The sequence below is a fragment of the Rhea americana genome, unplaced genomic scaffold (assembly GCF_003343005.1).
Source record: "Rhea americana isolate MKP2758 unplaced genomic scaffold, rheAme1 scaffold_93, whole genome shotgun sequence".
Lineage (NCBI taxonomy): Eukaryota > Metazoa > Chordata > Aves > Rheiformes > Rheidae > Rhea > Rhea americana.
Window position 1 is genome coordinate 527,637 of NW_028187122.1, and position 26,664 is coordinate 554,300.

The 26,664-nt window shown below is 42.3% G+C and overlaps 1 protein-coding gene across 3 annotated transcripts in view; it reads left to right on the plus strand.

The window, feature by feature from the left end:
• The first annotated feature begins 1,573 nt into the window (after positions 1-1,573).
• SEC31B (SEC31 homolog B, COPII component) overlaps positions 1,574-26,664 on the plus strand; it is a 34,120-nt gene continuing 9,029 nt past the window's right edge. For 2 of the 3 annotated variants that reach the window (XM_085324727.1, XM_085324728.1), the window contains exons 1-21: positions 1,575-1,964; positions 4,077-4,165; positions 5,825-5,948; positions 6,793-6,988; positions 7,741-7,836; positions 8,986-9,126; positions 10,087-10,229; positions 10,482-10,581; positions 12,544-12,705; positions 14,713-14,865; positions 15,570-15,800; positions 17,274-17,348; positions 18,304-18,387; positions 19,320-19,428; positions 19,855-20,033; positions 20,728-20,854; positions 21,980-22,125; positions 23,534-23,707; positions 24,342-24,530; positions 24,920-25,130; positions 25,532-25,858. In XM_085324727.1, coding sequence (XP_085180853.1) covers positions 4,087-4,165; positions 5,825-5,948; positions 6,793-6,988; positions 7,741-7,836; positions 8,986-9,126; positions 10,087-10,229; positions 10,482-10,581; positions 12,544-12,705; positions 14,713-14,865; positions 15,570-15,800; positions 17,274-17,348; positions 18,304-18,387; positions 19,320-19,428; positions 19,855-20,033; positions 20,728-20,854; positions 21,980-22,125; positions 23,534-23,707; positions 24,342-24,530; positions 24,920-25,130; positions 25,532-25,858 — 3,046 coding nt within the window. In that variant the 5' untranslated portion in view covers positions 1,575-1,964; positions 4,077-4,086. Of the gene's footprint in view, positions 1,965-4,076; positions 4,166-5,824; positions 5,949-6,792; positions 6,989-7,740; positions 7,837-8,985; positions 9,127-10,086; positions 10,230-10,481; positions 10,582-12,543; positions 12,706-14,712; positions 14,866-15,569; positions 15,801-17,273; positions 17,349-18,303; positions 18,388-19,319; positions 19,429-19,854; positions 20,034-20,727; positions 20,855-21,979; positions 22,126-23,533; positions 23,708-24,341; positions 24,531-24,919; positions 25,131-25,531; positions 25,859-26,171; positions 26,287-26,664 lie in introns of those variants that run through there. The other variant, XM_085324729.1, reaches the window with a different exon arrangement.

Below are 26,664 nucleotides of genomic sequence, written 5' to 3' on the forward strand. Positions count from 1 at the left end.
CGGGCGGGCGGGCGGGCGGTAGCGGTGGCTCTGCCGTGCGCTCCCAGCGCCGGAGGCCTCTCGCGTGTCGCAGTGGCTGTCACGAAGGAGCGCGTGGAGCCCTGCCCCGCCCTGCAAGCCCCAACCATTAGCTGTGATTAGCGCCGCGGTGCCTTCTGCCTGCTGTAATCTGGATTTGTAACGCGCATTTATGGAAACGGGCTGACGAGGTTGTTGGAGGACTGGGAAAGGGGAGTGTCAGATCAGCGCAAAGGGGAGGGGCAGTGTGAAGGTTTTAAATTGATGCTGGCATGTGGAGGCTGTAGGGTAGTTTGCTTCTTAACCAGTGTCATGGCTAAGAGGCTTCTTTCAATTCTTAGGGTTGCCATTTGTCTCTTGGATGACCTTGGAAAAGTCATTTCTGTCCATTGCAGCCCAAGTTTCCCCCCTCAGCAAAGGGAGAATGGGCTATGGGCTTCCTCAGCATGCTGTGTTGGAAGTCTGGTATCGGCAGGAAACACTCAAAGAGGAATATTTGGGTGCCCAACAGCAGCAGGAAGACTGGGGAAGTCGGTAGGAAGGGATTTCAGATTGACAGTATTTGGGTGGTGAAAGAAAGAGAAGGCTTTCCTGGAGTGGTGCCAGGGATGATTATCATGGCAGCGCTCAGGTTCAGTTAGTGAATCCAGCATCGACCGCTGTCTTTGGTGATATACTCTGAGCAACAAGTATTTCCGGTTAGCATAGATGAGGAATTCCTGCCTCTGTCAGCACAGTCTGCGTGATCCACCGTGATTTGAGAGCGTGTGCGTTTAGTTTCGCTTGCTTGGCTGTGTACTCCATAGTCTTCAGTTGTGGGGAATGCTCTGACCTGCTGGGTTTTGCTTTGCAGACAGTGTTACCTTCTAAGGAAGGAAACTGTGGTTAAGGGGGGCTGCAGGGAAATGTTCCTTCTGTTCTGTTACTCCTATTGGGAGTGAGGCTTGTTAATGCCTTAGGTCTGTAATCAGATACCTATCTGCAGAAGGAGGAGTAGGATTGTCATGATTAATTAATTAGAGATCTTGAGAAAAGCATGAGGTTTCTCAGAAGTCTTAGATGCTATTTGGGGAGATAACAGCAGGTGGCAATCTCCCCTTAAAAATTTCTTATGGAACAGTGCAGTGCTTGTGAATTTTTATCAGGAGGCCACAAGAGGTTGCTAAAGAAGGGCTTTTTCTGCTTTAAGGGTCATGAGTCTGGTTCTGGATACAGAGATATTCAGTGTATGGAAGGATCACCTCTCTTTGAGGACTAAGACTCAAATCAGCCTTTTCCCCCCCTCCCCCTTCCAAACTTAGAGCCCACTGATTTGGAGAGGAGGTGCTGCAATGGAGCTGAACTGCTTAGGAGAGGATGGGATTCTGTGACCTTTTGGCTTCTTACGCATCTTCTGTGGGTCTTAAGTCTGGCACAACTGCTGCTTTGCCTTTAGGGCCATGGACATCTATACCTTTTCAAATATGATCTAGTACTTCTGTTAACATAGAACTAAACGAAAAGGTGCCTTGTTTGCTTTCCTGTGACTTAATTTTGTGAAATGGGAACACCAGCGTTGACTTTCTGTGCAAAATGCTTTGTCATCTGTTGAGGAGTTGGACGACTGATCGTTACTAGTTTACATGTTTTTGTGGCTTGACTTTGTATGTGCCTGTTAAATGCAAGTGGGACTCGTGTGTGAGCCCTACCCCCAAGCACTCCAGCATTCAGGGAAAGATGTGAGAGTCAGTACCATTGACCTAGCTAGTTCCTGATGGTTGCACTCTGCTTCCTTGCTAATTAACATAGGTGAGGGGAGAAGTCTCTTGGCCATTGCCTCATAATTTTGATGGACTAGCAGAGGAGTTGCCCTCTCAAAAGCCAAGAAACAGTGATGAGTGCTTGTACAGCGAGCTCCTGTGGCTGGTGGATTGTAACTGGAGGAAGAAGAGTCAGGAAAGGGACTGGTAAGTAAAATACCAGCAGTCCTGCTCCCCAGCATCAGTGGAGTCAGGTAGTGCTTTGTGTAATAGACAACAGGTTCCCCCATCCCCTTCTGGGCACAATTTCATTCCCCCCTGCTGACAACAGGAGCAGATCAGGAAGGGATTCCTGCGCTGTTGTGGAAGACAGGTAAACAGGGGCTGCAAGCTTTTGGCAAAGAGAATCTGATGGAGCCCTAGAGAATATGAGGCAAGGTTGTGCTGGAAGATAGGAAAATAAGATCTGTTTAGAAGCCTGTTATGGTGATGCTGAGGAATTCATCTTTCCACTTGCGTGAGGAAATAGTAGTACTTGTGTTATTATACATGGATTCTGTTCTGATTCCCCTGGGCCTTGGCTAAGTTGGGATAAAGCTAATATGAGAATAGGAGTAGGTACTTTGAGCTTTGAGAGATTCTGCTGCAGGCTAATGCTAACGATCATTAAAGAAATTCTAATCAAACAAACATGCCCTGTAATGAAAGAGTTGTGCATGAGGGGAGAGAGGATATCCTTATTTTCTGATTGGTGTTGGAGAAGAAACCCTAAAATTGATGCGAGTTATTAGTCAATATGTCCAAGTTCAAGGAGTGATGCTAACCAGATTCTCCTTTTTGTGGGCTTCAGGTAGTTGGAGGCCAAAACTTTATATAAGCCACGAGATAACTGAAGTCTCCTTCGAAGTCTGTTTTTCATATGTTTTGATCAGACAATAGGCTCGCCATAGCAAGCTATGTTTATGCACTTGGCTAGGAATAAACATGTATATTCTGGTCTGGGTAAGGCCAGCCTGTCAAAAATTGACACTTGTAGCCCTGCATCTGAACAGAAGGCCCATGTGATGCAAACTGTGATTTTATTGTTAGTCTGGCTAAGGCAAACAGTGTTGAGTAACCAGGGGAGTTTAATCACAGTGAGCTATCAAGATAGTGTTTTGGTGTGCTGCCAGTTTTGCTTTATTCAGCATAATAGCAGCTGAAGGCATGGTTAGCAGCTCTGTTTAGCCAGAGTTTGAAGGCTGCTCTACAGCCAGACTTGAAGGGTTTAGGAACTGCTCATGAGCATGACCCTGCTAGCCTGCGGATGATGCATCCGTTTGGGTATCATTGTTATTACGTATTATTTATGTTACTGAAATGCCTGGAAGGCCTGGCGTAGCCTGGGGCCCAGAGGCGCTGGGTGCTTTATCCTCAGCAAGAATGAGACTTTATGTAGAATAACAGTTTAAGTGTGGTTTTTATATTCAGTGTTGTAGCCTCCTGGCTGCCTACTGTTGAAGTTGACTTAAAATCATCCTGCTCTATTACTGCATAACTAATCCCTCTAGAGTGACATGAGGAAGTTTTGTTGCCATTTTGTAGGTGCCAGTTGATCTCTCCAAAGTTAATAAAGATTTTTTGTCAAAGCTGAAATTGAAACACAACAGTTTCTGTTGGATCATTCACCTTCTCCTACCATTTGACTTTCTTCTTCAGTTTGTAAATTTTTTTTTCTTTTCTTCGGGCTTTTTGAAAGGAATGAGAGCAAAGTACAGTAACTAAATTGGCACTTGGTAGTATTGTACTTTGTTTTCTGTTGCCACGTCACTTTGCTACTTGGAATTTAGCCTGTCCAGAGATTATTTCTGCTTCTTTTCTACCTAGGTATATACTGACATTAGCTTATTCAGAGAGAGCAACCAGAACTTTGCAAAGACATTTGTTTAGATGAATTTCTGTAGCTGATTTAAACCAGCCTGGACTGAAGACTTGAGTATGTTGTTTAATTTAGATCCCTTTCCTTTTATTAAAATATTATAAATGGACCTTCTTTTTATTAAAAATCTTATAATTGGGGTATAGGAAAAAGAGAGCTATGTATGAAAGAAAATCTGGGATAAAACAGCTGTGATAATTTTTTTTTTATGAATTTCAAAACACACCAATTCACCCAGTAAAACTGTATTCACTAGCTTAGGAAGTAGCAAATATTTTTTCTCTATTGAGAGCCATTTGTTTTCACAGTGCAATCCTAAGGGGGATATTTTGTTACTAGGGTGATTAATTTCATGTGAACTTTGTCAGGGTGTTCTAACCACTGTGTAAAATTTCTTTTAGAGCCTGGAAAATGAAGCTAAAGGAAATTGAGCGAACAGCTGTTCAGGCATGGAGTCCAGCAAACAACCACCCTGTTTATCTAGCAACAGGTAAAGTTCTTCATAATTCAAGAAAATTAAAGTATGAATCACAGTTTATGTGGAATTGTATCAGCTGTATTATTTAGTAAATGCTGGAAAAATTCGAAGCAACATACTGAAAATATAGAAATATTATAGCCTTATGGGTTTTTTGTTTTATTTCTAAGTGACTTGTGGGGGATTATTTTTATGCCAGTTCCTGGCTCCTTAAAGACAATGATTTTTTTCAAAGGGTGAATACATGACTTTTCAGATCTAGCTTCTGATTAAGTCTGTTCACTTCAAATGTCTGACTCTAACACCTCCTTGCTATAAAAATAAATTGAATTAAGGTTACCTGTTTGATATGTCTGTGGAGCAAAGTTCATTCTGATCACATCCATTTAAATGTACTTTCACTTTTCTGGATTTCAGACACTATCATGTGGTTTGACAGTCCAAGAATAGAAATCTCATTTTCCTAAAGTTGCTTGTTTCTGCTTGCATTCAGTTTTTAATACTTCTGCAAACCCTCAAGTTTGCATTTTGTTGATATTATTCATTATTCACTATTAGAATAAACCTTTTATTTCCTAAAGCTCAAATTGAGCACGTTCATAGAGTTGGCGGTAGGTGAGTTTAGTGTCTGTGTGGAACTGGTGGCCTGAGTTGTCTGCTGAACATGAGAATCAGCCAGCTTTTGTTTCCTGTCCGTGTTGCACAACGCTGCCATATTGTTTTTGCTTTTTTTTATAGGGCTGACTGTCAGGAGAATGTGACTAAAGTTCAACTGTTGCCTTAAAAGCAACATCGCTACTTTTGTGGTGGATGGTCTATTTTGTACTTCTCTAATAAGGCCAGAGTTTTGGTTAGACCAAAGGCCTTGGCTTTAGTCTGCTTTAGAGCAGAAGCTGTGTAGTTTCATTATTTGTACTGCTTTTTTCTTTTCTTTCTTTTTTTTTTTTTTTTTTTTTTTTTTTTTTTTTTTTTTTTTTTTTTTTTTTTTTTTTTTTTTATGGTCTCTTGGGCACTTCCCCTCCTATAGACAGTTACGAAGCTTCCCTGTGGTAACTGGGTGACTATTTGCTTGGTAATGTCCCATTAGGCAATTTTAAATCTATTTTTAGCTTTTATTATGTGAACTAGGGAGAAGTAAGGAAGACATCATTATGTGTGCATTGTCAGTGAACATTTAGGTGGCTAAGTTTGAAGAACCTTTAATGTAGATTAGGTTTAGAAGGTCTGATGAAGACTTTCTGATCTTGGTTGTGGACCAGCATACAGAAGTATTTGGGATCGTAATTATACCCAGGTTTCATGATGCATCTGTGTTTGTAATTTTATAAGGCCCTATTGTCAGAGGCTGTGGCTGTTTGGAAGAGGATATATGAATTGCGTCTCCCCAAAGAAAAAAAGATATTTTTGCATCAATGACTTGGATGCTGAGAATTTCTTGAAGTTCTGATTTATTTGAAAGTCTTTATCTTAACTTTTAGCTCCTATATCTGAGCTATTCAGACACGTCCTGTCCTTGAGCAGGTACAGCACCAAGGATATGGCCAGTCAAGGATTGATTAATTGGTGAAAGATTGATTGCAGTGCTAAGGCCTTGCTCTTTTTGTGTCTTTTTGTGTCTTGTGTTCATGAAAGAGTGCCTACTTGTAAGTGTCCCCCTTGTTTTTCTGCTAGGAACATCTGCACAGCAACTGGATGCATCCTTCAGTACAAATGCCACCTTGGAAATATTTGAGATTGACTTCAGGGATCCTTCCCTGGACATGAAGCAAAAAGGAACCCTTCCTGCCTCAAGCAGGTACTAGAGGCTTATACTGACATATCAGTTGGTGGAACTGAAAAGGGCTTTTCTAGTACAAGAAAGGAGGGAGGACAAAATCATGTTTTCTGGGTATAAAGTGGTCTTTTGGAATCAGCTTACCTTTTGTCTTTAAGGACCTGAGCATTCTTGGTTTGAGACAAATCATACTGGGTATTTAATGTGTTTGCAAAGGTACAGCAGTTGGATTAGTGGAGAAGTCCAAGAGGACTTACATGGTAGTCAGTCTGGAGAGTCATCTGTATTGTGTGAATTGGCTGGGGCTTTTGGTTTGAAATAATCATAGTTTTAAAAAAACACAGCAGTAGAATAAAACCTGTCTTCCAGCTTTTTAAGAGGAGGTGATTTATTGCACTTGACAGTGACCTTTGCACCCAATGCAAAATACAGTTACCCTTAACTTGTAACTAGCGGCTTTTACAGTGAATAAACATATTTTTCAGATTTGAAGGCTGGAAAGGAAAGAGTATAGTCCTCTGATCTAACTGTCCATGTAGTGTAGTTTAGAGGATTTCAGCCACCAAATCCCATGTGAAGTCCTAAACTCCTTAACAAAAACAAACAAACAAAACAAAACAAACAAACAAAAAAACCCACCTCCACCTTCTATTGTAGCTTCCTTTTCCAAAGGCAGTAGAAGAAAACTCATTTCTTTTTCAGTGCAGGAACCACAGTTGTCTTCAAAAGGAGATAGTTATTTAAGGTACAGGCTGATATTTTTGTTCGATAGGTTGGAATGTGGTTGTGATTCTTAGTAGTGCAGAGTGTCTTGGCTTCCACTGAATATTGTGGCTTATGCTAGCTTCATTTTGTCCTTCTTCAGGTTTCATAAGCTGATCTGGGGTAACTTTGGAAATGAGTCCCCTGAGTCCTCTGGAGTTATCATTGGTGGAGGGGATAACGGAGTACTGACAATGTATAGTGCACACCGGATCTTGGCTTCAAAGAGTGAGCCTATAATTGGGCAATCAGAGAAGCATTCAGGCCCTGTTCGAGCTCTTGATTTCAACCCTTTCCAGGTATGCCGCCTTAAGATACTTGTAACTAAATGAAGGTTAGCCACCGTGAGTTTTTCCCATATTTATGCGAATTTATAAACCGAAGGAATGGATTTAACCTGGAAGAGGCATGGTAGTTGTGATACAGGACTGGTTTGGGACTCAGAGTTGAGTTCTGTTCATGGCTTTTTCACTGAATTCCATAATGACCTTGATTAAGTTGTTAACCTCTGTGTAAAAGATGTCTTGTGATACTGTTGCATGTTACACTATTACAGATTTAAAATCGGATATTTTGTTATTTACTTGGTGTCTAATTTAGTGGGGCTCTGATCACACTTGAAAAGACTACAATATAAGCAATTGGTCAACAAGCCCAAGTTGTCATAGGTAGATAAATGGAGAGCTGGTTGCAGCCCACTGTGGGAAGCCTTCATCTTCCTGGAAGAAACGTCTTTTGTGCAAAAGCTCAACTGGCCAGAGAGTGTGGCTTCCACTGCTGTGGCAGAGCTTCATGATGAATCACACTAGCCACCTGCGTATGTAGCTTGCCAGACAAAACAGGTCTTGACCATGGTGCAGCTGAAGGCAAGGAGACTGGAAATGGGCTTGGTTTATAATCTGGTGAGCATCTTTCTGCTTGCCAATGGTTGTGAAATACAGCTGTCTTCTGATTTGGGGAGCTTTGGGTTTTTTGCTTATGCTTATTTTTAAGAAGTTCATCTTCTTTCCCTGTGAGCAGGAAACTCAGCTAAGCTTTTCTTTTCCTATAGAGTAACCTTTTGGCCTCTGGAGCCAATGACGCTGAAATTTTCATCTGGGACTTAAATAACTTCAGTGTGCCTATGACACCAGGAGCTAAATCACAGGTAAAGCAGTTTTCCTCTTGGCAAGACCCCTGCAGTTTTGTATCTAGTAAGCAAGATGAAATGATATGAGTGTGGAGTGATCCTACTATATTCACTGTCTGAAGTGGGGAGTCATCGTGACCTCTCTTAGGAGGAAGATGAATCAGAACTGACTAATCAGTCTCATTCTGGGGAGGTGGAAAGAGTGGTGTAAAGGGGAGGCAGGTAGGCTGTCAAGCTCTGGAAGGATGCGCATTGCATGGATGGGTAAGCGCTTTGTGGATTTGAATCAAGTTACTGAGTGGTTTGTCTTGTGATTCAACTGGGACATGTATGATGGATTAAGAAGGCTTGTTGGACTTTTTCTGAGGTATGAATCTGTTTCAGCTGAAGCTTTTCATATCTCATGGTAGTAATATCCCCAGCACAGCCAGTGAGCCATTTAATGCATCTTGGCTATTATTTCCAGATAATGTTCCCTGAGCTTGTAGGGGGAAGCTTCTGATCTTCTGATCCTAATTATGTTATTCAGGGCAATCAGCTCCTGAAAGTGGAAAATCATAGTAAGCTTGCTTAAAAGTAGGCCAAGTTTTCCTGCAGTAAGCCTCCCGTTTGTCTCCTTGCCGATCTCCTTCGTTGCTGTAGATGCAATAACAGGCATTAGCCTTGAATGCTTCATTGTTCATCTCACTGCACTCTTGTAATGCTGCACAAGGTCATCTTTCAGTTTAAGTTCTCTTTCAGGAGTTAGGGTAGAAACACTTCTGTTCTCTGATCTGCAGCCTGATCTCAATATATTGCAGTCTGTTCTGTGTGCATCTGTTGCTTTACTGTGGAATTAATGATTTATGACACATTTGGCTAATGGCCAACAGTCCATGGCAAACTCGGATGTAGAATCTAATACTTGCTCCCAAGATGCAAAGTAGCTTTTCTGGGTGCTAACTCCCCTATGGAGTTATACTGTTCACTGGACTTTCTGTGTAGAGGATCTCCACTGCTCCCTACTGTTTTCTGACAGTGCTGCTGATATTTCTGGTTTGTTGATCAGAGATTGAAGAGAAGAATCTATAGATCCTCAAATCTCTTAGTGAAGCTGGTGACAGAATCCTGCAATTGATGTTCCCTCAGCATGGGGATAATGGATCTGTGGTCTTACTATCTTGGCAGCCTCACGAAGACGTCAGTGTGGTGTCCTGGAATAGGCAGGTGCAGCATATCCTGTCCTCCGCTCACCCCAGTGGCAAGGCCGTGGTTTGGGACCTCAGGAAGAATGAGCCTATCATCAAAGTCAGTGATCACAGCAACAGAGTGAGTGGAGGAGAGACTGTGATTTTGACAGGCCTTCAACATGCCGCCTCAGTGATCACAAAGCAGTGGCACAGGCTCTAGTGATGATGTGTTTTTATTGTGGGGGCTGTTGGGGTTGGTCCTCTTGGAACAGGAAGGCTTTTGTAAGAAGGCTATAGTGGGGGGTGGGAGCAGATCTGTCCAGAGCATCCTTAAGTTTTAGCAATACTGTGCTGCTGCAACTGTGTTTGGAGTCTCTGTTTGCAAGAGAAGGAGAGAAGTCAAGGAGCAGGTAGACTGTAGAAACAAAATACTAGCTTGCTCTTTGGAGTTCTTGTCCTGGGTCAGAGCATGAGGCAGCCAAGTGTATGCATAACTGACGCTGTTACCATGCTATAGCTGCCACTCCAAACCAGCACTTGACTGCTTTTAAAGCATAGAAATCTGGAAATAAATGCAGCAATTTGTTATTTCAGGTGCTGTTACAAGTTGCTGGACCTTGAAGGGTACAATTGTTAATACAAATCATCCTCTGAAGAAGGAAAACCTATGGTTTTGTGTGTCTGTGTCTATAGGCAGATGCTCATATAACCTTGCAGCAGGAGAGTTGTAGTTCATAAAGGGATGCGTTAGGAAATCTTTCTACATCCAAGGCAGATGGGAAGGCCCGAACCTTTGCAGGAGTAGATATTTTGCTGGCTAATAAAGAAAGCAATAAATAAATAAATAAAAAGGTTGCAATCACAACTCTTTCTCCTAAAAAAAGCGTAGAACTAGTCCTTCAATTTCTATAGGGTTAGTAATTTTCACTGCTCTGTAGAGAAGGTAGAACTACTTGCTTCTCACAGCAAGGCCTTGCTGGACTTGCTTTATGTCAAGCATTTTAGGAGAGTTAGGTGCAGAATAATGTGGCTCTGGGCCATTTGCTCTGTTGCCAGCCTGCATTGCTGAATTTTAAGCCCATGCTATTTTTGTCCCTAGATGCATTGCTCAGGAATGGCCTGGCACCCAGAAGTTGCAACTCAGCTAGTCCTTTCCTCTGAGGATGACCGCTTGCCAGTGATCCAAATATGGGACTTGCGTTTTGCTACCTCTCCTTTGAGCCAGCTGGAAGGGCACGCGAGGTAAGGGCCTGCTTGTCACATTGCCTTTTCAAGGTTCTCCATCTTTAAAAGGAAGGCAACTGGGAGACTGAGTTTTGGCAAGCTATGATGTTTTTACGGGCTGCTTTGTTTCACCAGTTGGTCTAGTTCAGGCAGGGATGAGAACCAGCATTTTTGAGCTTACGCACAATTATATTCTACTGTTGTCTTGACAGGACAGGAAGGTGGTTTGGGTATGAAATATGACTGTATTTTCTTTCTGCCCTATTTTAGGGGAGTTCTGTCTGTCTCTTGGTGCCAGGCTGACCCTGAACTGTTGTTGAGTAGTGCCAAAGACAACCGGATTTTGTGCTGGAACCCAAGTATGGGGGAGGTATGTAACCATAGTTAGAAGTACACTTTGTGTGCTTTATGCAGAGCTGTGTACCATGCCATGCATGTTTCTCTTCTCTATGTTCCTATGGGGTACCAGTGTCATTTCCTACAATTTGTCTTCTGCACTCTTCCCGTCTGGAGAGAATGAGGTTGTTGTCCATGTCCAGACTGAAAACAACAGATATTCTCAGATATTTCCTCTACCTACATAAAGAGGTCATAGAAGGAAGAAAACTTTAACTAAAACTCAATTTCAGCTAATTGTGATTACTGTTATTTTGTTCATTTATGCAGTAGTTGCTATGTCCATTTGTTTCTTCTTCCTTCTTCTCCTAGGATATTCAGAAACTGGAGGGAAAACTTCAAGGAGAATGAAGAGCTTTTGTTAGGGTCATTGAGAGTAGAACAATGTAACTAAAGATGTGTACAAACTTTCTTCTTAGTACACTGGATTTTACATGTATGTGTTTATCTAGTCATGTATCTCAAATGCCATCTTTGAAATATTTGGGCATCACAGCAATTTTAAACATTTAAAATAAGGCTGTGCAAAAATTTCTCTCACACCTATTCATTCAATGCTAAGTTTCTGGATAAAACTGAATTTTGAACTTTGAACAAAATTCACTCAGTTGATCCTGATGATAGCATGGGAAAAGTAACAATATTAACAAAGTCCAGCTGGGAGCCCCAGGCCAAACGCATCTCATGGGACAATTTCACTGAGCTGACCACCTTTGACTTGGAGACATGGAAAACAGTTAAACCATTTTTGTAAAAGGCATGTAATGCTGCTCTCGTGGTTTCATGCGTTTTGATGCTCACTCTGTACAGATGTCTAATGGCTGGAAGAGAATCTGACTCTGAAATTCTCCTGGTGTCTATTTGTTACTAAAGTCATTTCACTATGTTTTAGGAGAAGAACTTAAAAACCAATTTTAGTAGAGGTGGGTTGTCTTTATATGCGTGCTGCTGTAGATTTGCAGGGTCCAAAGCTGTGTTAGAATTCTATGCAGATATTATTGTTAGGAGTCTGTTCTTGACTTAGTGCCAATCTTTAGCAGTGATTTGAAAAATTTCAGGTGATACAGAAAGTAGGATGGTTCTGAACAGTAAGGACAGGGAAATTATATAGAATGGCTGGTCTTGTGGTAAGCTGTTTTTTTAATGTTTGGAGTTTTTTTGTTGTTGTGTTTAGCAATCTATTTTTAATGTAAGGCCAAGACGAAATTGTACACTTGGGAGCAGAGAACACAAATCGTATTTCTAGGCACAGAAACATGAAAAGAAAGTTAGGATTCTGTGTCTTGGAATACTGTTTACCTTTGAGGCATAGATGAAATCTCCATTTTACAAATTGTAGGTTTAAAGTCATGGTTATATTAATGAGCTGCCGAACATCATGCAGGAAGTCTGCGATTCGCCCTTGAATTGAACTTTGGATTTTTGAGGGCTAGACCAGAAACCTATTGGCTAAAATACCCTTTGTAATTCTCTTGCCAATCTACTTTTTTTAACCTGTAGCCTTTCATTATCCCCATTAAATTTGTTGTTCTAGTCAATCCCTTTGGTTTATACGTTCTTACTCCTTACATCTTTTTTGCCTCTTGGCTTATGTTTTTCTGGCCATTGTTTTTTGATGTGTCTCTCTGAGTTACCAGCAGATGCAACGATTTCGGCACTCTGATACACTAATACTTAGAAGAAGAGCAACACTGACTTGTTGCTTGTTATTTTATTCAACAATCAGAATATTGTTTAGCAGCTTTTTATGGCTTTCTATAAAAATGGAAATGGTGCAGTGCATTGCAACTCTTTAAGAAGCAAAAATTTTTATACATAAGACTTTTATATATGGTGAGATATAAATAAGATACACACTTGCTGTAGACAAGTAATTTGGAGAGAACAGGGGGGCTATGCTTGTGTCATGTGCTTTTGTCTTCTCTTTCTGTGATAGGTGGTTTATGAGTTGCCCATTCGGAGTCAGTGGTGCTTTGATGTCCAGTGGTGCCCTAGGAACCCCACAGTCTTCTCTGCAGCCACATTTGATGGGTGGATCAACATTTATTCTGTTATGGGCGGGAGTTTAGAAGCTCAACAGAAGACTCAGGCTGACAAGGTAAAGTCCTGTGGATGTGTTACGGCTTGAAGCATTGGCAGCTTTTTAATCTGGCTTCTGAGAGTGTGAGAAGTACACCCATGTAACAGTATGGTTTTAAGTAATGCAGCAATCTTATCCATGAAGGTGTACTGCTGTATGGTGTGTGAGAACCAGAAGCTATATAGGTGAGGACTTAATATCCACACAAGTTCAAAAGGCTTGTAGGTCTAGATTGCCTCTTGATAAAGAAGTTTCTCGGTATCTCATGTAAAATTTGCTAAAGTACATAAACAAAACCAGAATCAAGTCGAGTTTTGATGATACGTGTATTCTGTGAATACTACTGGACCAAAACTAAAGCAGCATAGCTAGTAGGGCAACAAGCTTTTCTTGCCATTAAATTGAAATTAAACAAACCAATATTAAGTAATACAATGAATTTTGCTTTATTAGCTCAGAAGAAGATCTTAAAAAAAAAAAAAANAAAAAAAAAAAAAAAGAAAGAAAGAAAAAGAAAAAAAAAAGGCCTGTAAACCACAGTTAGTAATTTACCCCAAGTCAGTTGACTGTAACGTGGAGCAAGTTAATATTTTGAAAATGAAACCCATTATTTAGCTGATGAATAGATGACCAAACTCTGATCAAATTAAATGCCAATGCTGTCTAAATTTTTAATTTTGATCTGGTGTCTAGCCTTTTAATTCCTTCCCTCTTTCTCAGCCAAAAAAATGTGTTATAATACAGATTTTAAGAGAATACATGTAAGTGTGTTTAAATGTTATTTATGTAGTAATTTACAGCTGACTGAGTTCAGTTTCAAAAGATTTGCAAGAGAAAAAATATTTTATGAAGCAACAGCCATAAGAGATTAAGGATTTATATAACCTATGGAGAATTTTCTTTACGTGTATTCTTCACGTGCATCTGACCACACTTCCACATTTCGAAACTGGAGAATAGAAGGGTAGGACAATTCTTAGATAAATAGAATATAAAATAAGTCCAAAGTAGAAGATGATGACAATAGTTACAGAGACAAGGGAGTTTGTGACCTCTTAAGCTCTCTGTTCCCTGTTTTTCATGGTATCAGGACAGAAACTCTTTGTCAAAGATCTTCATTCTGATGCTCCTGGTACCTCTGTAGTGTGTATTTATTTTTAAAGGTTTAGAGGGAGCGGTCTGTTAAGTATAAGCTGTTTCCCTAGCAAATGATCTGTTTGAGAATTAGTTTCCACTCAAGTGATTCAGTGACTCGAAGGACAAAGCATCTAGGCCTTGCCTGTGATTCTTTGTTTGGCAACCTTACCTTGCTCAAACTTGGGCTTCCTTTCAGGCATGCCAGTCAGTCATTCTTTGGACCTATGTCCTATGATACAGTCAAGCTTGAATGGGGTTCTGCTTTGCAAACATCCGATCTATGTCAGCAGTGTTAATTGTAAACGCTTGCAAGCAGCATTGTGTATATAGTCACTGACTTCCTAAATGTCAGAAATCAAGAATGGGGCCACTTCTGACACTCATGTCTAGGCAAGAAGGTCTGAAGAGATTTATTTCACAAACCTCATCTGATGTCCTATAAAAGCTTGAAACAGTCCTTAAAACTGACACATTCAAAATACCCCAGCAACAGAAAGGCAGTCAGCATTCCTTTATGAGCAGAAGAAGAAATAAGCTGGGCAACTTTTGACTATGTAATTGCTGACTTGCATAAAACAAGTAATTTTGTAACTCCTGTGTTTATGAGCTGGGTGGTAGGCCAGTGTTTATTAGGCAGTTTTCATCTTGCTAAGGAAAATTTACTTTAAAATCTCTCAAGGTGAACCTTGCTGAAGAAATAATTTCCAGAACTGTTTGGAAATACTGTTTCTCTCACATACGGGTTTGGTGGTCTTCCAGGAAGAAGAGTAATAGCCTCTTTCTTCATCAGCAGGGAGGGTAACTAATTACTAAGCAATAGTTGAATGTACTTACACCATACAGAGAGGAGCGGAATTATATCTTGCCCCCTTTTCCATTTGATCCTAGATCTCCTCCTCCTTCAACAGCCTTGATCCCTTTGGCACAGGACAGACCCTTCCTCCTCTGCAGGTGCCAGAGCAAGTAGCTCAGACAACCTTGATTCCACCATTAAAAAAGCCACCCAGGTGGATTTGCAGGCCTGTGGGGGTTTCATTTGCAGTAAGTAAATAGAGCATCCTTTGCTGAAAATGTAATAGATCCTTCTTGTTGTGATGCTATCCATTTCTCTAATAAGAGAAACCTTTTTATTTTCATGGTATTCACTCTTTTTAATGCCTGCTTAAGATGTGGCATGGTGTCCCTTGCAAAGAAGCTCTCTTGCTCTATGTTCTGATATGTTTCAAACAAAAAAGAATCCTCTAGCAGAGCACCTGAGTTTATAAGTAGGAGTTAATGGAGCTAAGGAAAGCTCATAAATCCTTTCCTTGTATGCTGTGACACATGCATTTCTATCCTCCTTCTCTGTCTTTCTCCTTTCTGTCAATGTATGTAATTTTCAATCACTTTCCTCTGTCTAGTGTCTGCCATTCACATTATGGTTTTTAATCAGTGCAGTCTGCCTGTTTCAGAAAACAACAATTCCAGACAGTATTTCTTCCTCTGTGTCTCTCTGGGATTTGCCATTGGCTATGCCTGGCAGCTCATACATAAGTGTCACAGTTGTCAGTGAGGACTACTAGCCCTTCAGCTGAAGGGATTGTGATGTGAACTCCTTCAGTGTCACTAAAATACATGCACATGTGACTGTGTTCTTTGTGATTTTGGCTGGAACTTGAGTCAATTTTGGCAAATGAAAAGCTGAGTGAGTTGCTTTTACTTTCACTTACAAGAATACTTACTGTGTCTTCCTTTGTCCTTCTCAGTTTGGGGGAAAATTGATTACCTTTGGTCTTACCAAAGTTCCTGGACAGCAAGTGCAGCAGACTTGCCAACGCCAGGTGTTCATCAGTCAAGTTACTACTGAAACAGAGTTCCTAGTCCGATCCAGGGAACTGCAGATTGCTCTACAGTCAGGGAACCTCCTTGAGTACTGCAAGGCTAAGATCCAGACAGCCAAGCTGCAGTTTGATGAGAACCTCTGGAACTTCCTGAAGGTAGTATGGCTGTGGAGAAACCCAGATGTCATTTCTTTTGCATTCCTGGGGTGGAATGTGCCCATTATGCTCCTCTATAGCTATATATATTCCTGTTCTTCAAGATTTTAAACTGAACTAGATAGCCTCATTAATTATTTCTGTAAAGAAAAGCTTTGGCAGTTCAGGTCTTGGAGGCTGCCTTATTTTTTCAGTTGGAACAGTCTTTTTGGTGGACTATTCTGGGTTTCCTGTCAATATACTAGACAGAATGTTCTCATTTCAACCTACAGCCAACTATATTTGCTGCCTGTGGAGCTCTACTCTATTATTTCTCAAAGTAAAGTCCAAAAGGGCAATGAGACTATCTCATAATGAGGGAGTGAGGGAGCTGTGACAGCATGAGAACTGCCTTACAGCTCTGCATAGGCTGATGGTTCTGTTGACAATTTGGTATCTGAGAGTTCAGTAGTGAGAAGTGCCCACTCTTCCGGTGAGGCAGGGCTAGTGGAGTCTTACTTGATAGTATTGCACAGATCCTCAGGGACTCATGTCTGTGGCGGTGGAAAATTTGGATCTTTTGCACAGGGTAATGCTTGCACATGGAATTGAGTTTCTTGCACAGGGTGCTTTTTGGGTGGTGATAGAAATGTCCATTGCAAGGGTCATTGCAACAGTGTTTTCAGCTGCATCGGATGAGATACCTCAAACTGTTCGTTCTAATAAATTTGGTGGTCCCATGGTCCTGTAAGAGCAGTCAGGATATGCAAGATCCATTGCTATTGATTGCCTTGAATTAAAAACCAAGCATCTTAACCATGTACAAGACTGCCTTGCATGCTCATTTCTGTACCTGCAGGGGCAGTTTTTACTGACTATTACTGACTAATTTGGTCAATTTTACAGTAAGTACTGCCCAGGAGAGCTGCTTAGATGGACAGATTCTCCTCTCAGGATGTTAATCACACGCTGAAGCATACAAATGGATATTTAGCAATGTGCAACCTGTGGGAATCCCTGGAAATGTCTGAAATTCCCACCTGGAGAGTTTAAGTAGCAATTAGTTAAATACTTTGTTGTGAAGCTCCAGCTAAGAGTTCAGACAACCGCACTGTTTCAGGTTGGTCTGTTGTCTCAAATCAGTGACTTGTTTTTATGCGGAGATGAGCTGGGGAGTTCCAAGGCATCCAGGGAATTAATGACCAAGAGTGCTGGATTTGCACACAGGCATAGCTCTGATGCCCAGCTACACCTTCACTATAACTATGTGTAAACTGCAATTTCACCTTTATATCACAATTATAACTTAAATTCCCAAACCTATGGAATTGAAGTTAGTGCAGTACACAATAGTCACCAGGTGGATTTGTCATAGTTGGTTCCATTATCTGAGCTCTAATCTTTGCTGCTACAGGAGTAGCCAGCTATTGGCAGCATGTAGATGTCTAGGATTTTACGTGACATCTTGTCTTTTCAATATCCTTTGGGACCCAGGTGAATCTGGAACAGGAGTCCAGGACTAAACTCCTCAAGTTGCTGGGCTACAGTAAAGATGATCTGCAAAAAAAGGTAAGAGGTCTCCACAATAGAGGCCTGTACAGGGCTAAGGGGAGTTGTAGGGTCCCTGCTGGAGATGAATGAATGATCTTACATCACATGAGACACACTAAAATATATGAAATTTCAGGTGAGAGGTACCCCATCCCCTAAACTGAAACCTAGTGCAATTGTCAGGGAAAGCAAAGATCATTCTGTAGTTTCTTTTGGGACTACAGATGGGGTGCTGGATCAGTCTAGATTCATTCCTTTCCCTTCCTGACCTGGAGCTCTACAAACACCTCTTGGTCTTGCATCCCACTCTGAAATTGTCTTTCTAGATCTTAAATGGTAAAGCTGACTTAGTTGTCGTGGGTGTGAACATAAAACCTCTAGTGTGATCTGAGGCCTTCTCCCCAGAGCTTAAAGATTATCTGCTTATCCCAGAGATCTACTTTGAGAGGGTGATGTGGGAAGAAAAAGCCTGAAAAGACTGTTCAGATCCTTTCTTCTGATTGCGTTGGGCCCAGATCTCCTGAATTCCTACTAGTAAGCAAACGTTGGCACCTATGAGAATATAACCATAGCTGTGCAGGATCAGACCAAAGGGGCCTTGAGCCCAATATCCTGTCTCAAGCTGATGCTCAGAGAAGTGTATAACAACGTGGCAGTTGTGAGCATTCTTCTAGCTTCCAGTTATCTGTGCCTCAGGGAATTCCTCAGTGAGGAAGAAAGTGATAGATGAAGGCAGTCTAGCATAGCACTGATGAAGCTACAGGGGAAGAGGCTCTTGCAGCAGCATGGTCTTTGCTCTTATGAAAGGGACAAATAACCTCTACTAGATAACTAGGCAGGAATAGGAGAGGTGGAACTTTTCAAATAGATGAAAGAGCCAGGAGAATTGTCTGCGTCTTGCTGATCAGTTGACTACTTTGCTGCCCATGTGTTTAACAGGGGCTTCACCCTGTGAATGTCTGTTTCTTTGTAGATCTCCTCATGTTTGAGTAATGGGATACCAGATAAACAGCCCCTTGCTGAGGCAGGTGAGAGGAACGCTGTGCAGCCAGGCCAGGTATGTCCTGTACATGTTGCCAATCTGGGAAAACAGTGGAGGGCAAAATGAATGGGAAGGTTTAATTCCAACCACAGGTTGTTGGGCTCAATGCAGGAATCGCAGAGGGCAGTTCACAGGCCTGTCAGACCCTCTCAGAGTCTGACTAAACGATCATAAAGGTCCCTTCTGGCTTTAAAACAAATCAGCAAATGATGAAGATGGACTCCTGGCTGTTAACACTGCAAGAAGGCTTGCTTCACCAGTGCTGATTTCTCCAGTGATAGAATTAATCTCACCCCAACTTAACTTCATCCTACAGTTCTGGATTTCCTCTGTGAAGCTTCTGCTGTGGTATTTCTTTTGCCTTTCTTTCCTTTTCTTCTCTGTTGTTTGAAATGTTATTTTCACGTGATTTTGGAATGTTCATCTTCAGGTGCCTTCCAGGGCCTGGTTCAGCGTCCTCTGTAAATTTTGCTCCTCTAAGGTATCTAAAGCTGCTCTGCTCAAATTAGCAATCTCTTTCACAAACTTTATACACCTACTAAGAGATTCTAGGGGTAGCAGTTTTGTCTTGCGTTTCTATAGAGCACCCAGCATGGCTGTGATCCTAGCCGTTAATTACGGATATCACTTGTTGGGCTTGTTCGCGTTCCATCCAAAGTTGTTCAGCTTACTCAAGGGCTGGCAGTTGAATGGATGAATGCTGGCTGGCAATACTGTTGTCATTGCATGTTTTACACCAGCAACCTGATCTTATTGCTGCCTCACTGAAGCTGTACAGGTTGATATAACAGTGACAGGAGACATGAATGGTTTCCAAGCTGAAGTCTGATTTATATGAACATTCTCAACCAAATGGAGAGCACCCCATCCCACTCTGCAGTCCACTAAGTGGTTTTGAGCAGGGACCCATGTGTTCAATGAACTAACTTTTTGTGCTCTTTGCACAGCTCTTGATAAATTCCAGTGATGATGTAGCTGCTGTTTCCTCCTCTTCAGCCTTTTTTGACAACCTCATTCCACAGGATATGAGCACTTTGGAGATTCCTGTCACAGCAGGTATGTTATGTGAGATGTGCTTCTGCTGCCCTTTAAGGAAAGGGGAGGAGGGAAAACCTGAAAATGGTGGAGACTAGGAAAAATCTGGTCTGCTTCAGTACCAGATGAATACTGGTAAAATTCATGACCCATCCCAGTGTCTTGCAACATCTATCAGCATTTTGTAGAGGAATACTCTTCACACCTAAGAGACCCATGAAGAGTATGGGAGAACCTCCTAGGTGATGGAAGACTTGCTTTCAAGTCAGTGATTTCTGTGGAGATGCGAAACCTGACTTGTATTTCTGAATCTTCCTTTAGCTGAACTTCTATATATCATTTGTTTGTTTGTTTGTTTGTTTTTAACTGCCTATTCTTTAAAATGAGTGAGGTTAATGTATCTGGATGGTGCTCCTGTGGGTTAAATCTTCTTTCTCACCTCTACAGATACTGATGGACTCATCAGTCAGGCTCTTTTGCTAGGGAATTTTGAGGGTGCAGTGGAGCTGTGTATGCGGGCAGAACGCTTTGCTGATGCCATCATCTTAGCTATTGCTGGTGGGGAGAACCTCCTCAGGGAGACTCAAAAGCGCTACTTTGCCAAGCGGAAAACAAAAATTTCCCTGGTAAGTGCTGGTCTGGTGTACTCACTGAGCAGAGGAAGGTGTGTGTTATCTTGGCAGATGTTTGTCTAAATATGTGGAAATGCTTTGAGGGGAAAGAGAAGAGTCTGTGTGTCTCTTTGGCTAGACCTTCTTTTCTGTTTGCTTTATGCTTTTATGACAATTTCACGCTACCAACTTAGAATTTCCTGTTCTCTGTTCCTTTCTTTACATCTAATGGTTTCTGCCCTCTGCGTATACCTATAACCTGTGGAAAATACTATTTCTTTAGGGCTCTGAGCTAGGAGGATCCTATCTCACTAATTGTCAGTTGGAGAGTATAACAGGGGTTGATCTGTCCTAACCCAATACACCTGATCATTGATACTAGCTGCTGTGAAACAGAATGTGTGAACAGAATGTGTATTACATAGATCTTTGGTCTGGCCTAATGTGGCCACTTTCAGATTCTCTATCATGTGCTTTGGGCTTTAGATTTTTCTTTTTTTATTTATTTTTTTTCTTAAGAAAAATAACTTCTTTCAAGGCATCAGATTCCCAGCTGTTGATTTTAAGATGTCAGGATCTGTGAACCTTAACATGCAGAGAGGTTGTTGCTGCATATGTCAAAGTGTGCCCAAAAGTGAGCTATCAGTATGGATGCCAGTCAGCATATCTTAGTCTTCAGTGACTGATAGGCCACCTTCTTCCCTTACAGCTTCTTTCCTCCATTGTGCAACAGAACTGGAAAGATATTGTTCGCACATGTGATCTACAGAGCTGGAAGGAGGCACTGGCCATCTTGTTAACGTACTCAAAGCATGAGGAATATACCCAACTTTGTGGTATGAAGTTTACTCTGTTTTGATGTGGTTTATTTTACGGAAGGCCACTTCTGAATTTACGGAAAGAAGCACAGCAGTTTGAGAAAAGACAGCAGTTCTTACACATAACAGAATTTGCAGCTATCTAGAATTTGAAATTAAGTGTGGACTGTTGAGTTAAGGAAATGAGTTAAGCATGTTGTAGCTGAGAGTAATGGCATAAAATGAGACATGCTGATATTTCCTGCCACCACCACCAATACCTTGGAAGACTAGGGTACGTACCAAACTGAGGCACTAAGACATGGTGATATTTATTGTTTTATATGGGGGGAGAGGGATTTCCTTGACAGAAAAAGTTCAACTCCTCTCCATGTGGAAGGCGTTTCCTTTGCAGATTCCTCTCCCTTTTAAGCTCATAAACTGAAGTTGATGAGTGATGGCTTCAGTAGTTCACTTGGTGATGTTAATAGTCAAGTATGCTTAGCAACTGATAATTCTGAGAGTCAGAGTTAGGGGGCAATCCAGTGACTGAATCTCAAGAAGTTACTTGGATTGCTTATCTGGTAACTAACTCGTGGCTGACAAAAGAATGGCTGAGTGATTTTGGAGAAATGCCAGCAGTTGGTACAAGTGAAACAAGGATACATGAAGTGCAAGAAAACAGGTCATCTTGCATGGAACAAATTGTAGGGAAAGTGTCTTTGCTGGTGGTGATAATGAGAAAGCTCCAACTCACCTCTGTCTCCTTGCTTTTGCTAGCCATTGATAGCTACCAGATTGCCAGCTGTCTGTGGTACTGAACACTACTATTGCATGGAGATGCCCACACCTCTTTGGAAAAATTGTTGGATTTTGTTCGCTGAACTCCTCTGTCCTTTTTAAGGATTTTCCTTTATTTTATATGTCTGGGCAGGCATATGAAAATGGACAGATGTTTAAAAATGAGTTTTTTCTAACTGAGTTGGCTTTGTGATTCCTTAATGATGTTCATTTCTCTGTGTTATCTCAGAATTAGGTACCATTCTTAAGTTGTCAACACCTTCTCATGCCAATCCCCAAAGCAGGATTGCTGAGAGAGCCTTGGGGTTAAAGAAATCTTCAGAAAGACAGAGTTAAATGTCAGCTGTGCTTCTTCCTTTGTAGACATGCTGGGTGCCCGCTTAGAGTCGGAGGGAGATGCAGCCCTGTCCAATGATGCCTGCCTCTGCTATATCTCATCAGGCAATGTGGAGAGGTTGGTGGAATGCTGGGTAAAAAACCATGAGACTTCGTCACCCCTTGCCCTGCAGGTACAGGTGCTATGATGTTGGTATGACGCTTTTCTGGGCCGGTCTGGTAGCGCCAATCTGTTTGCGTTGCCCCATCAAACAGACTTCCAGCAGACAGTGCTGTCACCAGAGTATCTCTTTCTAGCCTGGATTATGGGTTACATCTAAAGGAGACTTGCTCTCTTAAGATTTGTTTAGAGGGTGCTGATTACATTTCACGTAAATCCAGCAACAAACAGGAGTTCTGGGCTGCATGCCTGTCTTTGTATTGACTATTTACATCTCTCTGAGGCTGCATTTTAGTGGGGGAAGTTTAGACTGTATCTATTTTCCAGCAGGTAGTTGCCTGGGAGCATATTTCCTGCTGTGCTAATTGTGTCTGTATAGTACTCCTGTTACCTGACTCTACCTTCACCTGGAACAGCCTCTGGCAAAATAACATCTAGATTGTGCCCACTGCAAGCAGAATGATCATGTATGGAAAGTCAGAGCAGAGCTTGAGGATGAAATCAAGGCTTCTCAGTCCTTCTAAGTCAGTGTTGTTGTCTACCTGTTACAGTAAAACTAGCCCTGGCTAAATCACTAACCCTTACTGGGTCTATCACTCACTATAATGAATGAGACAAGTCTTCTGCTCAGATACCTGCAGATAATGCTGTCTGCTGCAGAGGTCTCTGGCCCTGCTACCCCACTAGTGAATGACAGCAACAAAAAGGCATCTTCGGCATTCCTGGTTATGTTTGAAACTGGCCTTGTCCCTATCTGTTATCAGCCAGTGATACTTACGTCATTCCACAGTTGAAAACATTACTTTGAATTTCTGGGAGCTGACAGAGCATCAAATAATTAAAGACCTTCTGGTTGTTCTGTCAGCAGTAGCAATTTTTCCTAACTAATTTCTTCTGGTAGAGTTTTAATGCTTTCTCTTCCAGACTGATGTCTTCTAACTCCTAGAAATATATATAGTTTAAAGACGTATTTGATTGGAATGTCCTTGTGGTTTCTGTTCCTTTCTCCCCCCCCCCCCCACCAAAGGAATATGCATACAGCACTAAAAACAACCAGAATCCATAGGGAAGCAAATACATATATATATATTTATCTATATATATAGAAACAGCTACACAACAAAATATGGAAATAAATGCCCCCCCCCCCACCATAGAAGTAGCTGTGTCAGGGTTTGCTTCTTGGTCTCTGCTTTCCTCCACTAAGTGCTCCTGCATTTCTAACTCTGTGTGGAAATGGTCTTCAGTAACAGTATGTGTTGCTAAATAGATTAACTTTTAATCACATTGGCCGCCATGTCAGCTGAAAATCGAGAAAGCCATCTGGCATTGACTCAGCATGAGATAGACTAATAAAGCAATTCAGATTCTAAGGGGCCTGTTTCTTTGCTGAGATTTGATTTCCCCTCCTGCCTATTCAGGATCTGATAGAGAAGGTGATGGTGCTGAGCAGATCCATTGAGATGCTCCGAGGCACAGCGGGGCCAGCACCAGGCCCTGTCTTAGCAGAACGAATCACCCAGTATGCCAGCCTCCTGGCATCACAAGGATGCTTGGCAGCTGCAATGAATTATCTACCCAGCAGCTCTAAAGAGGTGAGTGAGAAAAAGGTGGTTGTGGGACGGAGTAGTATATGTGGAAGGGATATACTTTCTGCAAGAGACTTGTAAACTTTCGACTCACATTAGGACTTGAGGTTTCACCTTAGTTATGGTAATGTGGAAGTAGAGAGCTTTTAGTTTTTTTAAGATACGATATTTGTCCTAATTTTCTTTTCACTACCCTTCTCCCCCCCCACCAAACTTTTGGTTTGAGGAAAAGGAGAGGAACTATAGTGCTGTAAAATGGCTCCTGAAGAACAGTGCTGGCAAGCAGTTTCCCAGGAAAGATGCAACTAATCCTGAAACCAGCTGTTGGAGGAAGAGGAAGGGAATGGGGAGGTCACCTTACAGTTCAGAGTAAATCTGTTCAGTTCACAAATGTTGGTGGAAAAATACCCTAAATAGTTGGGGAAGGATCAGTGAAAGATGGTTGAGACTTCATCTGCCAGGGGAGATGATAGGTGGTTTCCCAGATCCTATGGCTTACAGTTTTTTCATGGTGGCTATTGGAGAAATGGTTAATTCTGCAGGTTGATAGTACTTTTGGTCAGGGTCTGCTTTGAATGCCTCCACAGCATCCTCAATCTGAGGATCTCAAGGCACTTCCCTAAAGTTTGGTTTGTTTCAGCTCCTGATCCAACAGCTCTACGACCGGCTCTTCCATGCTCAGGGAGAGAATGTGGCTGATCAGCAGCCACCACCTTTCCCCTACACTCGTGTCCATGTAGGTGTTGTTAAACATGCATCTTCAGCAGCCAAAAGCAGCTTCACCCCAGAAAGAGCATCTCACAAACCAAGCCCTAGACATCCAGAGAAGGTAGGTCTTAAAGTCAGATGTTCGTTACCTGAGGGAGGAGAGCCATGGGATTGTGGGGGTGGCATGTGAAATTTTATGAGATGGTGTAGGTTACAAGCACTGAGGAAGACATGGACCACAAACCTTGAGGTTGTGGCAGACAGGGCAGCACCTAGTCTTGTGCTTTTTGCCTCTTTCTGCCAACCATAGTGATGGTGAAGGAGGTCATATGTGCTTCTGAGAGCAGTGGAGCCTTTGTTTCAAACTCTCCAGAGCACTGACAGAAGCAGCATCTTCCTTTGACTGGGAAGTGAGAAGGATAGAGAGGATATCTGCTTGTGTGTGTGTATGCATGTGCATCCCTACATGTGTCTGTCAACCATTAGCAGGTTGTTATTTTTTAATTGCAGCCCACCTACCAGTCATTTACTCCTTCAGCACCTGCTCAGCCTTCAGTGCCTTCCCTCTTCCCGCCTCAGCCAGTACCAGCAATGTCTGCAACTCCTCATCACACTGCATCTCCTCAGACCAGTGCTGGTCCACAAACAAGCATCTATTCCAGAGGGCCCCCATACCCACAGTACAACCTGGGCTTGGCTCCGGTGACAGTTTCAGGGCCAGGTAAGCATTGTCTGTCATCAGTTTTCCAGGTGTGCTTCAGGCTTTTTTAGACCAAAGTTTTCAGCAAAGGAGGTTGCTGTACCTCTTCCTCGTTGGTCTACTGTACTTGCGAAGAACAAGTCAGCTGTCAAAGTGCTTTCTCAGTGCTTTTGACACAGCTGGTCTTAGCACCTGTGCTTTACTTGCAGCCATGTCAGCTGCAGATAGGAGTGGAGAAGCTGCTGCTAATTTCATGACAGGATTTATTTGACTGCTGTAGCCTGACTTACAGGGGGATACCTCAGATCCTGGATCTTTTAGGGTATGGCTTGGAGAAGAAATGGGTAGTAGCATGGAAGAGAGCAATTGGAGTAGTGTGGATGTGGAATAAGTGGTGCTGATGCAGTCTTTCTCATTTGCAGCACTGTCGCAGTCTCAGCCATTCAGCCCAGCGGGAGCTAGACCTGCTTGTCCAACTCCCTTCCCCAACCAGCCTCCTCTGTCAGGACAGTCTGTGGCCATGGTATCTCCTGGTGTGCCACCACCTGGACCCACTCTCTTCACTCCAGCATCAGTCCCATCATCTAATCTCCCTGCAGCTTGTCCTCTTCCTGTGGCAAGCCAGTCTCCTCTCGGTTTCTCTTCAGCACCATTCAATGGCCTCATGAACATGGGTTACCCTCAGGGAGGTCCTGGAGCTCCATCTGCTATGCCCCTGGCAGCAGCCAGCGTTCCTCCACCTCCCACAGGTAAATACTGCTCGTGTAACATGTATCTAAGGCAGCCCTGGATAGGATTTGCAGTACTTAATAGACATTGGCTTACTGAGTTCTGGTCTGTCACCATAAAGGCTGGATGTGGTGCTCTGGGGGGCTAATGTTACAGGTATGTTGTGCTGAGTCATACTTTCTGAGTAGGGGGGTTAGGCTAGATCTCCAGAGGTCCATTCCAACCTCAACCATTCTGTGATTCTGTGGTGGTGAAACACAGGGATGGTGACAGTTTCAGGCTATTCAGCTGCTCTATCCCCCAGGTTGTTGTTATGAAGTGCTGTCTCTTCAGGTCCCCAGTGTGCCCTGAGTAATCCTCCAATCCAGAGGAATCTTCTTTAACTGAGAACATGGTGATTTCCAGGATATGCTCTCTTAGACCGTGATGGAAGGCCTACTGCTCTCATCCCTGCTTATATAACTTAATAAATGCATATGAAATGCTTGGAGAGCAAGGTGTTTTTTTTCTCTCCATGGAACACCTGTTACCTAGCTTCAGGATAAAATTCCTCTGTCTGCTTGCTCCAGTTCTTCCAGTTGCTTCCTGTTGCCATGAAGTACTTGCCTGGAAATCTCTTCTGAATCCTGTGCAGTGTTTTAGACCTGGAGCCTTTCCCTTCTAGGTCTGTAGTTTGATTCATCTCAGCCTGCAAGTCCTGTGAAGTCCTTGCTAGCCTGATGAAGAGAACAGAGGGAGTTGTTGGAGCTAGTTCCCAATGGATAGGCAGCCCCTTTTTCCATTTCCCATGTCAGCACAATGGGAGCTTGTTAGTTCTTTGTTTATT